General features: G+C 30.7%; 1 protein-coding gene across 4 annotated transcripts in view; it reads left to right on the top strand.

The window, feature by feature from the left end:
- LOC115888961 (probable beta-hexosaminidase fdl) overlaps positions 1 to 7,201 on the top strand; it is a 172,353-nt gene extending 165,152 nt beyond the window's left edge. For 3 of the 4 annotated variants that reach the window (XM_030908853.1, XM_030908854.1, XM_030908852.1), the window contains exon 10: positions 6,696 to 7,200. In XM_030908853.1, coding sequence (XP_030764713.1) covers positions 6,696 to 6,943 — 248 coding nt within the window. In that variant the 3' untranslated portion in view covers positions 6,944 to 7,200. Of the gene's footprint in view, positions 1 to 6,695 lie in introns of all 4 variants that reach the window. The other variant, XM_030908850.1, reaches the window with a different exon arrangement.
- Positions 7,202 to 16,569: the final 9,368 nt, after the last annotated feature.

Raw genomic sequence — 16,569 nt, 5'->3', positions numbered from 1 at the left:
TTTCAGGTAAGATTTCGACAGACGATGACAGAAGAAAAGCAGATGACGTCCCATACCAATCCATTTATTTAACTAAAAAAAGTTTCTAATAATTTTTAAGTATGGATGGGTTTAAATATAAATCCGTCATACGTCGTCTCTTGTTGTTTTTAACCAGTTTTATTGGTTTATTTCAAAAATGATAGATCGTATTTCAATTTTATTTGTTTGGCGGAACGATGAACGACAAACCGACGCCGATGCGTATGAACTCGCCTTTAGATTTTTGACGTTTGTCAAAGTCTTGCCAAATTATAGGTTATAATTTTGTGACAAATTTTGACAAATACCCTGCGTTTTGGAAGATGATGCATTTTAATTCGTGTTATTACGTGTGTTTTGTGTCTTTTGATGTCAAGTGGAGGAAAAATCGAGTGAAAATTAACTGTAGACCCAGAGCACAGTTTATGGTTAATACTCGCTGCCCAGGCAGAAAGTCTTAAACACCAATAAAGTTACCATCAATAAAGTTTGTATACCATCTCGTCGTAGATAAGTGCATCTCGAATATGGTATGGTAGAAGGACCATACTAAACACTTACTAAAAACTGGAGTAGCTGTAAAATATCGACATCACACGATAGGTTAATAATGGATTTTAGTACTGTAGAAAAATAATGTCAAAAGGTACTGGTTTAAAAAATTAAGATTAAAGTTAATTAATCAACCTTTAAGGTATAAAATTTGGTAAGTGTTATTATTAATAAAATAGTTTGTTTTATTTATGTTGTTTTATTTATTCCTGTGGAATATTACAAATTTGTATTTGTACATGTATTGATAAATTAATATAATCATAAATGCGGGAAGTTTCATAAAACTTGAAAGTAAGAAATAGTTCTATTTTATATTTTTTTTGGTATGTGGTCTTTTTCTTGTTTGTTGTGTATTAACGCATACCGTTTTTTATTAAATAAAATAACTCGATTACATTTTTTCAGTTTTATACAGTTTTTTTTTCACAATATTTTGAAGTAATCACTTGTCGACTGGTCAGTCAAATTTTAAATATATTAATTTCTTGCTATGCGTTCCAGTTGTACCAACTTATTTCTTTGTAAAATAAAATAAAGTACTTTGAAATTAAAATGACAGACACATCTATCACTGTCAAGGATCATCTCGTTGGACAGACTATAGCTGCGAGAGCGCTGAAGTCATGATTACTAAATCCCGCTTAAGATGGGCTGGCCACGTATGTAGGATGCAACAAAACCGTCTACCGAAATCGCTTCTTTACGGTGAGTTTGTAGAGGGTAAGAGGAAACCGGGTGGACAACTCAAAAGATACAAGGATGTTGTTCATGAAAACTTAAAGGGGATAAGTATGTAGAATCAGTGGGAGGAAACAGCGCACAATAGAACGCAATGGGGAACAATTTAAACTCAGTTAAGAAGGACAACCAAAAAGTAAAGAGGTAACAAAATAATGAGATTTTTGAATGTCCCGAGTGCAGAAGAGAAGTAACATCACGTATCGGGCTTCTCAGACGTCACAAAAAAGCTCATGAAAGAAAACGCCTTGCGTAACCATCTTCTGATATGTGTCAAATAGTCGAGTAGCGAGTAATGGCAGTAAGTAAGTGCGAACAGTACGGTCAATACGCTCAGTAAAATAAGATATACTGAATAAAGAAAGAAGTACAACTATTTTTACTACACATGTAAACGCCGACCCAAGGCTTGATTTTTATCTATCGTTTATGTTTATTTGCTTCTATCAGTAATTCATAATAGCATAACTCGTCAGTTTTCAAAATTCCATTTGACAACACCACAGTTCTTTATTTACAAATTAAGGATTTCTTTAGTTAGTTAAAGGATTTCTTGCTTTGCTTAGATTTTTTTTTATGTTGAATTTTATCCAATGAGTTTTACCTTACATGTTTTCTTTTTAAATCTTTTTACCAAAGTAAGGAAAAAAATATGTGCGATGGGACGTATAGGTGCATGATTTGTAGAATTTACAATAAACATAATAAAACATAACCTTACATATGTTAGTATTTTGGATCATGTAGATAATATCGCCGTTCTGGAACAACAACGACGTAACTGTTAAATGGTTTATTTTACAGCAGGGGTAAAAAACTAAATATTGAAATTAACAATAACCATAATAATAACCTATGATAAAATAATGTAGTAGATTTGCATAATGTGTATTTGAATAATGTGGTTGATGTTATGTATGAAATGGCGTTTGCAGGTTTAGGAGCAGAAAATAAACAGATTTTTGTTTAACAAATTGCCGACGTTTCGACGTGTATTTTCATCATTATCAAGGCTATTTTCAGGAAAATAGCCTCGATAAAGACGAAAATTAAAGGTTGTTTATTTCCCGGTCCTAAACCGTCTGCGAACGCCATTTCATCTAAAATAAAATGCAATCATTAACGAAACTTGACTAGTTTCTTAATAATTGAACTTTGTTTTACGATATTATGGCCATTATTCATTTTAAAATTTAGTCTTTTCTCTCTCCTGTAAAATGTAACTGTTACGTCGTTATCCTTGCGAACAACGATATATATAAAGACACATTTGATATAAATACCTAGTGTTAATTTTTGTAGATATTAAATTTTATGATATCAGGTTACTTAACTTCTTTTTATACAGGGTTGTTCACCACATACGACATGGAGTATTGTAACTAAACGATTAGATTTTTACAAATTTTAAATTTTAGGTTCGTTGAAGGGTTATTAGAGATACAATTTAAAAATATTTTTACAAGATACAGAGTGTCCCAAATAAGTAAAAAATATAGTTTTATTTAGTTTAATTCTTCATTTCTCCAACGGTATCGAAGTTTTTAATACTAAATATTTAGTGAAGTTTATTTATTGATCAGACATTGGTGTTGTAATAATAAAGAAAATACTATCTTATACAGAGTGTTTAAAAAATTATTTTAAATAATTACTAGCTTTAAACGGCAATAATTTGTTTATTTTAAATGGAACACCTTGTATATTTTAAGAGAATAAGATATATTGTATTGATTGTTGAGAATAAATTGTATTATACCATTTTTTACCTATCTCTTCAAGTTTTTGTAGAAAATGCATTTTCTTATAATTTAGACCTCATTTATCACTATACCCATGGAATATTGACATTTTAGATTTCTTTTAATAATGTAACAAATTTTCAAAGAGTACAGATATGAATATTGTCGATATAGTTCGCTTATTTTATTAAAAGATAAAAAGCAGTTTAAATATTTTTTGTTAATGAGAACTAATTAATATGATCCCAGTATTCAAACTACATTAATTGACTGTTTACGTTTATTAATAATAATTGCTCCAAATACTAAAAGACTGAATTTTGTATGTGTATTAGGCAGTGTGGTAAAAGGTAACACCTTATTAATTTTATTTCATTTTTTGACGAATGCATATTTATAACAACAGAGACGTTCATTTTCATAACTTATTATGGTATCGATTTCTGAGTCAAATCCACATTTATTTAGAAGAATTTATTAATTAAAACAATTAAGTATGTAATTAAATAATTTATGGGCGGAAATAATTTCGGAGATAAGCAAACACATTGCTGTAAAAGAAAATGTATTTATTAAACCCCAGACAATTCACAAAATTAAGTACTTGTTAATAATTAAAAAATGGATAAAATTTGCCCTACCTTCTTCACCCCATCCAATAATTCTTGGTGTTAAAATGGAATATTTAAGTAACATAAAATTATGGCTTTTTCATTTTTACACTTGATAACGGTCATTGATACTTCTGATATAATCTGATATATAATAATAATATTAATCTTCTTTTTATATTTACAGTCTTTAATAACTGTTCGTGTTGAAATTCTTCTCTTACATTTATAGTCTTCAATAACTGGTCTGGCATATTTGGAAGATGTACAGAAAATAAAGCATTTACAGCCTACTTGTGTTATTCATATTTACAAATTATATTTAGCACGTATTAAAGTCAATATGACATTAATAAAAATAATTTCTATTAAAATTATTTTTGGCACAGAAAAGTCAATTTGACATTAAATAACTGAATTTGAGGGTGACATGTTTGTTATTCTAATCAGAACCGTATTATTTTTTTAATTAATTTATTATTTTTGGTATCTCTTATTACTCAAGAACGAATTCGTATAAATTCAAATTGAACAATTAGCTTCATGTTAAGAAGCTCCTTAAAAAGTTTCAAATACATTTTTCTGTAAAATAAAATGGGAAGAACTATTCATCATTTTTAAAATTCATAGGGGATTTCCTATGTCCAGGTTGGAGATGCAACAAACTGTATATTCCACAAGATTAATATTTGAACACGCGTTTATAATATGTATAGTAGATATTAAAGAACAAAAGTTTTCACTTAATCTGCATGAATATAATTACAATATTTTTATTATTTAATTTTATTATAATCCTTGTTTATGTATTAACTAGTTATTCAGCGTGAGTTAGTTCTGGAAGTTCACTAATAGATGGCTACGAAAATTGCATCGCGGTTCTTTGAAGAAGAAGAAGAATTAAGTGGGACAATCGCAAGAACGGTAAACTTATTAGGTTAATAATTATTATTAGTTTACCGTTCTTGCGATTGTTCCACTTAATTAGAAATTCAAATTTTTGAAAACCATTCGTAGCCATCAGTGAACTCCCAAAACTCACTCACGGTGAATAACTAGTTAATGTATAAACAAAGTTATAATGAATTAGAATATAAAATTGTACCGTATGATCGCAAAAAACGGCGTCAGCGATGGCTACGAAATGAAAATCGCTGTCATTTTATATGGGAAATGTCATCGATTATCATTTCCCAGCCAACTGGATCATACGGTATATGGTATGATTGTTTACGGCCTAAATTTATTAATTAATATAACTGTAGTATTACTTAGATCAGCAATCTTAATAATTATAAGGTGTTACTTTTAAATATTTTTATATTATTTGCAACGTTTAAAATTGTTTAAAAAATATTTGTGACGTATGAAAAAAAATGGCATGTTCTTTACGGAGTAAAAATTACTTTTTGTGCCTCACCTGTAATGTCAAACGTACAGCCTCGCCACGAAAAGTATCATTTCTACTTCTAATAAATTAATATACTAATATTGAGAATGGAGTAAATTAAAATCTAAATAAACAAAGGGTTAGTTTACATATTCCTTGTATATTGGGTGTTTCAAAATATTTTTTTTTAATTTTAGCCGACCATACCAACAGGTATGGTGTCCGTCTGTCCGTCTATCCGTCTATCCGTCTGTCCGTCTGCGTCTGTCCGTCTGTAACACGATAACTCAAAAACCGCTAAACCGATTTTAACCAAAAATACTGTGGCACCCGAGAATCTGGCCATTAGTTTTTGGTGGGGGTGGGGGGTTGGTAAAGGGATATAGGAGAGAGTTAAAAATTTTAAAAATCGTAACTCCAAAATTACAGTAGCTAGCGAAACGCGGTTTTCAATTTAAGATTAGGAATAATATTTGCAACAAAATTTGTAATAACAGCAAAATCAGTCAAAGTCGCAATTTTTGAGATATTCCGTGTTTCCATAGTCCGTTTTTGAGAAAATCCGTGTGGAGTATTCCAAACTCCCATCGGACGCGACCCCAGGTGGCGGATAGGGGAAATAACCGCGGATCAAAATTGGAAATATTCCTTTACTTTGAAACTAAAAGAACTGCCTACCAACTTTTTATTAACATATTTTAGTATGGGCGGCTATACGTGCCTCCCGGCGCCATTTTTTTATTATGGTGTATTCTTCTCTTACATTTATAGTCTTCAATAACTGGTCTGGCATATTTGGAAGATGTACAGAAAATAAAGCATTTACAGCCTACTTGTGTTATTCATATTTACAAATTATATTTAGCACGTATTAAAGTCAATATGACATTAATAAAAATAATTTCTATTAAAATTATTTTTGGCACAGAATGGTTTGTTTCCGCATTCCGCAACATCCTCGCGATAAGATTTATACGAAATTTCACGCTCTACAAAAAACGTCTGAAGGTCAAAGTTCTTGAGATCAACCGTTTTAAAGATATCAGCGATCAAAAATAACACCATCGAAGATTTAAAATATTTTCCAATAAAACTACAAAAAAATATCATACTCGGTATTTATATAATTTTTTCTGTAAAATCGCTTCAATTTTGTTAACCTGTAATTAAACTGTAATTTATTTAGAGAATATTTGAAATTTTCGAATGGTGTTATTTTTGATCGCTGATATCTTTGAGAGACGGTTGATCTGAAGAACTTTGACCTTGACACGTTTTTTGTAGAGCGTGAAATTTCATATAAATTTTCTCGCTAGGATGTTGCGGAAACAAGCAATTCCAAAATTATTAAAATTTAAAAATAAAAAATAAAAATTTCCGTGTTATTTAAATGGATATACAACAAATAAATTGAGGCAAACCTTAATATTAATATTAAGAGCGTCAAAATTTTGGTTTTTAAATGTACTTTCAACTTTTCAACACCATAATAAATTATAAAAAAAATATTTTGAAACACCCTATTGTATATGTTAGGTCAAAATAAATAATTGTATATGGTTTTATTTTAAACATATATATTGTGTGATGGTTAACAGTGTTAACATGGTAACTTATAGTACATGTTTTATATTTCAGGTGGAGAAGTATGTTTATGGAGCGAACAAGTAGACGAATCTTCACTAGACAGTCGCTTGTGGCCCAGAGCTGCAGCATTTGCCGAACGGATCTGGACGGATCCACAACTGGACATGACCACATACACCATTCAAGAGGATGTATATACAAGACTGAACACTCAAAGAGAAAGATTAGTGAGTAGGGGACTTAAGGCAGAGGCATTGTGGCCTTCGTGGTGTAGTCAGAATCCCGGAATGTGCCTATAATATTTAATGGATTGGACAAGATAGTGCAGAAAACATATCAAATATATGATTAGCAGAATGTGGAATTGAAATTTGACAACAAAAATTTTTAGGTCTTTAATTATAATAGGCCTTTTGATAAAATTTTATATATCGATAACCTATAAAATATCGTATGGCTGCTGAATATGTATAGTTTATATCAAATAAACTTTTAGTCACGTGATTAAACTTGACCGGCACAGCGTTGCCCACTTTTACATATTTTCTTTTAATCGACATAGTTTAGAAAACAAAAATAAATTAATTATAATTATATAAACAGTTATTATTTACATCAACAAAACCCACCTCCTTAACAGCACTTAAGAGGTATAAAGGAGCATTACTACCGCTTTCCCGTTCAAAATATTCTAATAAAGTTATCTTGTACACTTCGCACTAAAAGAGATTCTAAAGAGAACAATGTTCGACTGCAAGGTCTGCTAGTAAAAATTCTTAAGCTTAAAGTATCACAACAAAATTCATTTAAACCAAAAACTCGTAATACAAAACTAAAGTATCAAAAACGAATGGCAATGTCAGGAAATAAATAAATAAATGTGGCAACTTAACATTTTTTACATCAAAGCTACCACCTGAATCCCCGGCGGGAAATTTAAATTTCAGTTAGTCAGCCCGGTGCTGAATATGTCCATGGTTGGCAATAATGAATTTAAAAATCTCGCTCTCGATTACGTAACTAAAAGTTTAATTGGTATCGAATATATATTATGTTTTTTGTACTATCCTTTATCATTAGTGAGTATTAGTTACTTCACAAATAGACCTCTTGAAATTGCACTTGTTCGTTCAGTAGTGAATAGTGTTTCTTATACGCACTTGTGATTTAAAACTGAAATTTCTCAGACCCCGAAGTTGATAGTGCGATTGTCGTGATCGATGTCAAATCATAGTCAAATTTAACCATGGACCAAAATATCGTGTCAGTGCCTATGTAGCTAAATATTTATTAATTATTGTTAACTAGTAAAATCTACTGATTTTCTTGATTGTATACGGCGTTATTGAATAGAAAATATTTCGAATTGATCTGTTGTAAAAAATGGGATTTCTTAATGTTCCGAATATACTTTAATATCAACTGTCAGTATTTTAGAACGTGAAACTATTTATTTAGTAAAATATACATTTTTTGTGATGTGTATACTTAAAAGTTTGTATTTTATGCAGTGTGCATAAATTATATACGGCTGTTGTGAGATATATGTAAAATTATTAACGTGAGAAGTATTTTCGATTGTTTAAACTGTTATCTTTAAATGAATAAATGTTTTAAAAAGACACAATTGTATTTTTTGTTGTTTGCTGTTTTACTCGTGCCATATGATCGAAAAAAAAATCGCGTCAAAAACGGCTTGGGAATGACAGTTTGAAGTCAACCCTAGACGTCATTACTTGGTCCGTACTCTTCCTTATTTTTTATGGCGCTTACTGCCAGTGAGCCTTAAGAAGGTTGTAATTTATTGTTATTTTGAGTAAAAATGATTTTTAAATGGTGTAATTTAAAATTCGCGAAAAAATAACGTTTCGGAAATAGATGTGTTTATCTGGAAACATTCAATCCTTTTTTAAAGATTTATATAAATTTTTAGTAAATGACATCTAGAGATTGAATTGGCCAAAATTATCATTGATTGTCATTACCCAGCCGTCTTTGACGACGTTTTTATTCGGTCATAGGGTATTATGTCATATTGTATAAGAATTAATATTCTAAGGTGCAAAAAGAGTGACTTTTATGCCTCTGAAGAATTTGTGTCTGTCAGATACCAATCCTAGTCGTATTTAACAATAAATATTCTTTGTCTACTTGCCCATTTTTAGTTTTTGTTGCGAATAATGCACTATAATCAATTCCATAGATGAAATAGGCTCATTTCTTAAAAAATAGAGATTGTTATTTTACTTTTTATTTTCATTTTAAATTAAGACTCAGATGCAAAACGTTGAGAGTGTCCCATTTTCGTGTGTTTTATGGGACTTCTTATTTTATGAACAGATATACAAAGATATTCGGTTTTCATATATCGGTTTTCATATATCACTGTACTACCGTTGATTGAAGAAATAAAAAGATGCGCAACCTTATGGGCGATTTCGTGGCACAGAACCTGTTCGAGATACCGTCAGCCTGTCCGAGATTTAGTTTTAGCCCTGCGCCACTACGCGCTGATAGTCGTTTACAGCGCAGCAGATAAAGAATACTGTATCGTAGTTGTGCTTTTAGTCGACAGAGTGAGTGGTTGCCGGAGACAGTGTTGCCAGAACTACTGATTAATCCCTAGATTTTTTTTGGTACGGTATGTTAATAATACGGATTTTTATATCATTAAACAATTTAATATAATATTATATGATTAAAGAAAGAACGGCGTCAGAGTTGGCTTGGAAATGAAGATCTCTGTTATTTCATATGTAAAATGTTTTGGTAAATGTCAATAATTCGCGTCATTTCAAAGCCAACTGAACGACTTTTTTCGATCATACGACATATTCAGTACCTGTAAAAGAATTTTTATTTTTGTTGTTTATTCTATGTTTGACACGAAAAAAATTTTAATACATAAGCGCCGATTTTTCAGCCAAAAATATTTTCGTCAAACGTATTACAGATATTAAACATTTTAATATGGCACACATATATAGATATTTAACACTGTGGCTTTCAGTTCCACACCATCTTTGATATGCCTTCGCTGGCCGAATTAGAGAAAATAAGTGTTTTATGCGTTGACCGCAGAATGATTGGTTTCTTCACCGTACAGCACTTGAGACGTAATGGGAAATCAAATCAGTCTTTACCTTTTCCATAAGATACAGGATAACCGAGATACGAGGGAAGTCGAAAAATGCAAAATTTTCAAATTCGCCCTGTTTCAGAAACTAAGAGGACTAAGACTAGGACAAATCTGTCTATCATCTTTAGTTTCATGAAAAAATAGCACACTGATGTAAAAAAACACTTCTTTATATCTCTACTCGTAAACTAGAAAACACAAAAATGGGATACCCTGTACGTTATTACATAAAATTATTAATTTATGATAAATTTTTGATTCACAATATTTTTCAGATGTGTATCTAGTAATTAATTGTTCAACATTTGATCGAATTAGAAGATCAATAGTCAACATCAAATAAGTTATAATCGTACATAACTATAATTGAGATATGCTCCTGACATAATCATTACATATTTCTTTATTTTGATAATTATTGTTTTATTTAGGATTATACGATTTCATGTTTGGATAATGATTATAATATTCAAATTAGTTAGCTTTTCATATTTTTACACTTTTAAGTAGTCTATAGTGTTAAATTGAAGGAATAAAGGTATAAAAAATGATATATACAAAGCCAAAATAATTTTGGCTTTGTATATATCATTAATATTTATATCTTCAAATTTCTAGTATTTCTCCTCTTCAAATGCACTTTAATCATTTTCAAGATGGCGATAATTGCCAACCCTTCAAGCACTTCCCGAGCCAAAGCAGAGAGTAGTAAAAATTCAAATCGCTTAACATCGTTTTTATGATTTCGCCAAGCGCAAACCCTATCTCAAATTATTCGTGAAAATCGAATGGTTTCGGCTTTATTTTATGAAAGGGAGAACAAAAGCAAAAAAGAAGACGTTTCTGAATCTGCTATTTAAATTTATCCTAGATTTATTTACATGTTTTATGGCTATTTTCCAACATTTATATTTGAACACAAAAAATTTTGAAAAAATTTTCAAAAAATAATTTTTATTTTTTCAAATGAATATGTGCCAATGCCGTACCGTTTAAAAAAATTTCCCAAGCTCATAATTTCATCGAAAATTTAACGAGAAATTAAAAAAATATAGTTTTATATTTTTACGGTTATCCTAACATGGTTAAAAATTAAAATTAAGAATAAAACCTCGTTTTTTAGGTTCTTGCGGACGTGTCTAAAACGGCTGGAGAATGACAGTCGATGATAATTTTGGCGAGGTCATGCCCTAGACCTAATCTACTTGTCCTGTACTTTATTTTGTAATGACACTTATTGACAATTGGTCATAAGAAGGTTGTAATTTATTTTTATATTGAGTAAAACTAAATTTTATTAATCATTATTTTAAATGGTGTAGTTTAAAATTCGAAAAAAAATAGTTTTTTGGAAATTAATTTGTGTCTCTGGAAACGTTCTATCCTTTTTTCATCTTTCTATAATTAGTGTTAATTTTTGACAAGTTTTATTTAAATTTTTAGAAAATGACGTCTAGAGATTGACCTTGCCAAGATTATGATCGATTATTATTCCTCAACTGTCTATGACGCCGGTTTTTTTCGGTCTTACTGTGTAATGTTTGTTAAATATATTTTAAGTGACAAAGGATAATAAATTTGATATTTTGCATACATATTGATTATCCTTTAAGATAAATATAGACATGAAATTAAGGTTTTCATTTAAATTAATCATTAAAATCAAAAAGAGTTCAATTTACAATGCTAAAGAAGCTACAAACTCCCACTGTAAGTTCGTTTAGATTTTTGTAGCGAAATTTTAAATTGTCAGATACACATTTTTTTTGGTACGAGTGTATTAAATTCTAAAGCCGAGAACATAACTTTATTTCGAAAAGACGTAATTACTCTAAAATAAACTTAATTAAAAGGATGTTAATTCTGGTACAGTAAATTTATTTTGTTACGATTTTAAAATAAATAGAAAATCAACATGAGAAGAGAATTATTTAATTACAAAAGTAACTTTATTTGTTAATCAGTACATCTTTTTTTAAAAAAAAATCATCCTTAATTAAAATTAAACTGCCTTAAGTATTTAACAAAATTGTGTCTGCACTATGTGCGCATATTTGAAGGGAACAGCTATTAAATTGAAGGATTTGAAGGACATGTTTGAAAAAGTGTAGTTTGCAATGTTGCCAAAGTAATAGATTAAAAATTAATAAATAATTTGAATCAATTATAATATTTGTATTAAAATATCAATATTTTTAACAAACAAGTGGACTTCTCAAAAATATTCGTTGCGTCACTACGTATTTCTAAGCCGTAGGCTGTGTCTCGCTAGCTCGTGTGTCACGGCCTTGAATCTTTACTCCCAGCACGCGTCATTACCACTTTTCGTCTCGCTAGCTTTTGTGTCACGACCTTGCATTTTTACTCCCAGCGCGTAAATAAGTTCCACTCAAAAATTATTGCAAAAATAAATAAAAAATAATAAAAAGTACAATTCTTTAAATTCTGCAGTAGTAATAAAGAAATAAATATTTATTTCTAAGAGTTTATTTTTTTTTTTCTTTTTCTTAAACTTTTAGAATTATATCCATATGTGAATGACTCATTTACATTCTTCTATATAGACTGGTGGTAGCAACGCGGCTGCGGCTTCAAGAATAAAGTGCCTAAGAAAGCCCACCATGATGAGGCGAAACGTCGCATAATAAAAAAAAAAGTTTCCATTTTCAATTAATAAAAAAAACCTCATACACAAGAAAGGAAAAAAAAATAAATATGGATTTATTTCTAATACAGGGTAAGTTTCCTACGATGTTCTCTATGGGTATCTCGGAAACTACTGGAGATAAAGAGTCGGTTAAATGGGGAAAGAATTGCAGTTTTGTGGGGTCATATATTTATGACCCTACGAGCCTTTCAGATTTTTGAAAAAGTTCGTGGCTTACTAGATATTTCGAAAAAAACAATTTTTGGCTATTTTAAAAATTGTCCCTTGCCCCTTTAGACAAAAAATTTTCAGATAAAAGTTGTAGATAATCACATCCCTAATGAGTTTGTGTTCTCCGATTTTTTCTAAAGCTTGCCGTTTTTGATATACGACACAAACATATGTTTTTTTAATGGAAACCATAGTTGGCCACGACTTCATAAAAAGCGTCATTTTTTAAGCTTTTCGGCAATGTAAGCTATAATATGTTTTGTTTTCACAAAATTACTGAGTTATAGCCAATTCTTATCATTCTTGACTAATTTCACTTAGTTAGCCACGGAAACAAGTTCAATCGTCGTTACTCTCAGAAATTTGAAACTGTCACATCTAAACTTTGTAAATAAAAATAAACAAAAATTGTAAACATGAATTTTTCAAATGAAGAAAAGCGGGTAGGATTATTGGTTCAACTTGTCTTGGCTATACAGTTTTGGAGGATACGTTGACCAGTGAATGTTACTTACGTTTTTTAAAGAACGGTTTTCAAAATATGTTAGAAAAGTTACATTTAGATACTCGTGCATTAATATAGTGGGTTCTTACTTTCATTATGACACCCCCCCCCCACAATGAAAGAAGTGTTAAAAATTGTCTATATCATAATTATATAGACTCAGGGATAGAAAGAGCTGGACCAATTGCATGGGCCTCCTCGATCACCTGACCTATCTATTTTAGATTTTTTTATGCAGTACATATGCGGTTAACAACAAGGTTTAGAAAAGAACTTATGAATTAAGAGAGGGCACTCGAAGAGGCGGTACCTACAGGATAAGTTTAATTAAGTCAACCGGTTATTCTGTGAGAATAGCCAGAAATTCAGTTTTAAAAAGATGCATTTATGTACTCAAAACAATGGCGGATTTTTTGGACATTTTAGTTATTCTAAAATAACTTAAACGTGTATGTACAGTACGTCTGTCCGTTCTGTAGCTACGCGGTATCCGTGAGAGGGGAAACGATGGGGAAACGATATTCTCTCGATGTTTTTCGTAAAAAAATAGACGACGTGTCACATCAATAAAAATTCGACAAATTTGCAAGTGGCCAATAAAATGAGTGGGCGGAGCGATTTGCGGTGACGTACTCGTCAAGTCGACGTATAAAATATATTGCTGTTTATTTAAATGTTTTTTGTCCGCATTCCTTTCATAGACACAGCCAGCAGATATACAGGGTGGGTCAAATTCGACGCTTTTAAAGGAAAACACCCTTTTCTATAGGAGATAGACGAAAACTAATATCGGTGTCTGGAGCTCAATTTTCATCAAAAGCATGATGGTGAAAACCGCACATCAATATCTGTTACCATTTCGGAGTTACAGGGTGTTTTTCAAAAATGTGCATTTTTAACAAATCACTGTAACTTTTTTGCTATTGAAAATCGGCACCGGCTGTAATGCAAAAAATTCTAGCTGTGAGCGTCAATTAAAACGAAAATAATATTTGCTATGAGAGATGCAGAATTTTATAACAACTTAAAATATATTTAACCAACATCAACATATTTAAACTATATCTAATAACAATAAAAATAAATAGCAAACTAAGACATGAGATTTTGCTACAAGTGTTCGACATATCGACCGTCTTCTGTTATGGACAAACGGGGCAGTTTTTGAACATTTCTCGCGGAATTCATTAACTCAGAGGGAGTGAAAGATCCCTCTCATAACTGCTAAGTATTTCTAATCCTTGTGTAGATTATACGGAAGGAAAAGGAACCTTTATTCTTCCGCAAATATATCCATAGGATTAGATTCATGGGCACTAAGTCAGGCGGCCTCGACGGCCAACGGCTGGGATCTTGGTTAGCTATTCAAATATTCTTGAAATTGGCTGCAAAAATTTGCTGATAACTTCAGCGTTCTGAGGCGGTGCGTTGTCTTGCTGGAAAAATATGTTTTCGAGTTCCATTAAGGGAATATCATCAATAAGAGGTCCAAAGCCTACGAGTTAAAAGTGGCGAACTTTTAAAAATTCTGTATTTCGAAGGGGATTATAACAAAATATCAAGTGTGCTATATTTTTGGAAAGGTAATTTTAAATTCTTTTCAGTTAATTAAAAACATAGAGGGTGTCCCAAATAAAAAACCAATTTTTCTGTTGATAACTCTTAAATTATTAATTTTAAAAATATTATACTTAAACCATTAAATTCTACGTAAAAAGGTGCTTTGGAATGTTTTCATGGAAATACAAAATTTTCCATAGCAAAAAAGTTACAGCAATTTGTTAAAAATGCACATTTTTAACAACCCGTAACTCCGAAACGGTAACAGATATTGATGTGCGGTTTTCACCATCATGTTTTTGATAAAAATTGAGCTCCAGACACCGATATTAGTTTTTGCCTATCTCCTATAGAAAAGGGTGTTTCCATTTAAAAGCGTTGAATTTGACCCACCCTGTACTGTAGTGATGTCATTTTTTAAAATTTTAGTTTGTGTAATATAAATTGTAAAGAGCCGTTTAATAATATATATTTGTATTTTTATAAGTTATAAATCATAACAAAATAAAAACACCATGCCAACTAAGTGAAATTAGCCAAGAAAAATAAGAATTGACTATAACTCAGTAATTTTTTGAAAAAAAACATATTATAGCTTATATCGCTGAAAAGCTTAAAAAATGGCTCTTTTTATGAAGTCATGGCCAACTATGGTTTCCATTTAAAAAAACATATATTTGTGTCATATGTCAAAAATGACAGCATTTAGATAAAATCGGAAAACACAAACTCATTAGGGATGTGATTATCTATAACTTTTATCTGAAAACTTTTTGTCTAAAATAGCTTATAATGGAATTAGCGACAATTTTTAAAATAGCCAAAATTTGTTTTTTTCGAAATATCTAGCAAGCCATGAACTTTTTCAAAAATCTGAAAGGCGCATATTTATGACCCCAGAAAAAGTCAATTCTTTCCCCATTTAACCGACTCTCTATATCCAGTGGTTTCCAAGATACCCATAGAGAACATTGTAGGAAACTCACCCTGTATATAGGGCATCCTTGACTATAGCTCTTTTACATTCAAGATGTCAAATGTCGAAATGAAATCAGCTTTCAAACGTGAAAAAGTCGTTTCCTGTTCGTATATGTATTTCAATGAGTTCCCCAAAGGCGTAGAGAGCTAAATAAAAAACGGTACTAATTAGCTTTAACTATAACAGAACGTCTTTCATTAAATGGCTATAGGTATAAATTTTTCAGGCATGTTGTTGAAAACCGAAAAATGGCTGGCTGTTTTAATTTTTGATTTAATTCATTGCTCTTTTTTTAATTAAATTAACAGGAATTAAATAGGAATTAATATACTCAGGGACAATCCATAGTAATACAGTAAATTATGGTCAATGTAATTGTGCAATGCCACAATTATTAATGGCTAATTATCTGTTATTTAAATCCTAAAGTATATAAATTTAATAGTAATATCAGCGAATGAAATGCAATTGATTAACTCATTTCAATTATTTCACTTACAGAATGGGCTAAATATTAACATACCGGATGCACTTCAAAAGTGGCTCACCCCTATAACATTTTTATTTTTTCGGATAAAAAAACGAGATTTGGTATGTGACATAAATTTAGACTGATTGATGTATTCAATTGTTTCTGGTCACTTCCTGTTTCAGCGTAAATTGCTTTTGCTTTTTAAATGGCACTCTCGGTATTTTTTTACTTTATTCGACAAAAAATGACCTTCTGAATAGGTTATATGTCAACTTTTGACACTCTGGCTTGGGTTATGCTAGAATGCCGTGGCTATATTACAAACACTAATTCTTAATCAAGGAGTCTTGGAAAAATAGATTATCGTCTAATGTTTTAGTGTCTTGTCCTAC

This window comes from Sitophilus oryzae, unplaced genomic scaffold, assembly GCF_002938485.1.
Source record: "Sitophilus oryzae breed Bouriz unplaced genomic scaffold, Soryzae_2.0 scaffold_810_pilon_pilon, whole genome shotgun sequence".
In the NCBI taxonomy this organism is placed as follows: domain Eukaryota; kingdom Metazoa; phylum Arthropoda; class Insecta; order Coleoptera; family Curculionidae; genus Sitophilus; species Sitophilus oryzae.
This window is presented reverse-complemented; position numbering and strand designations above follow the sequence as displayed.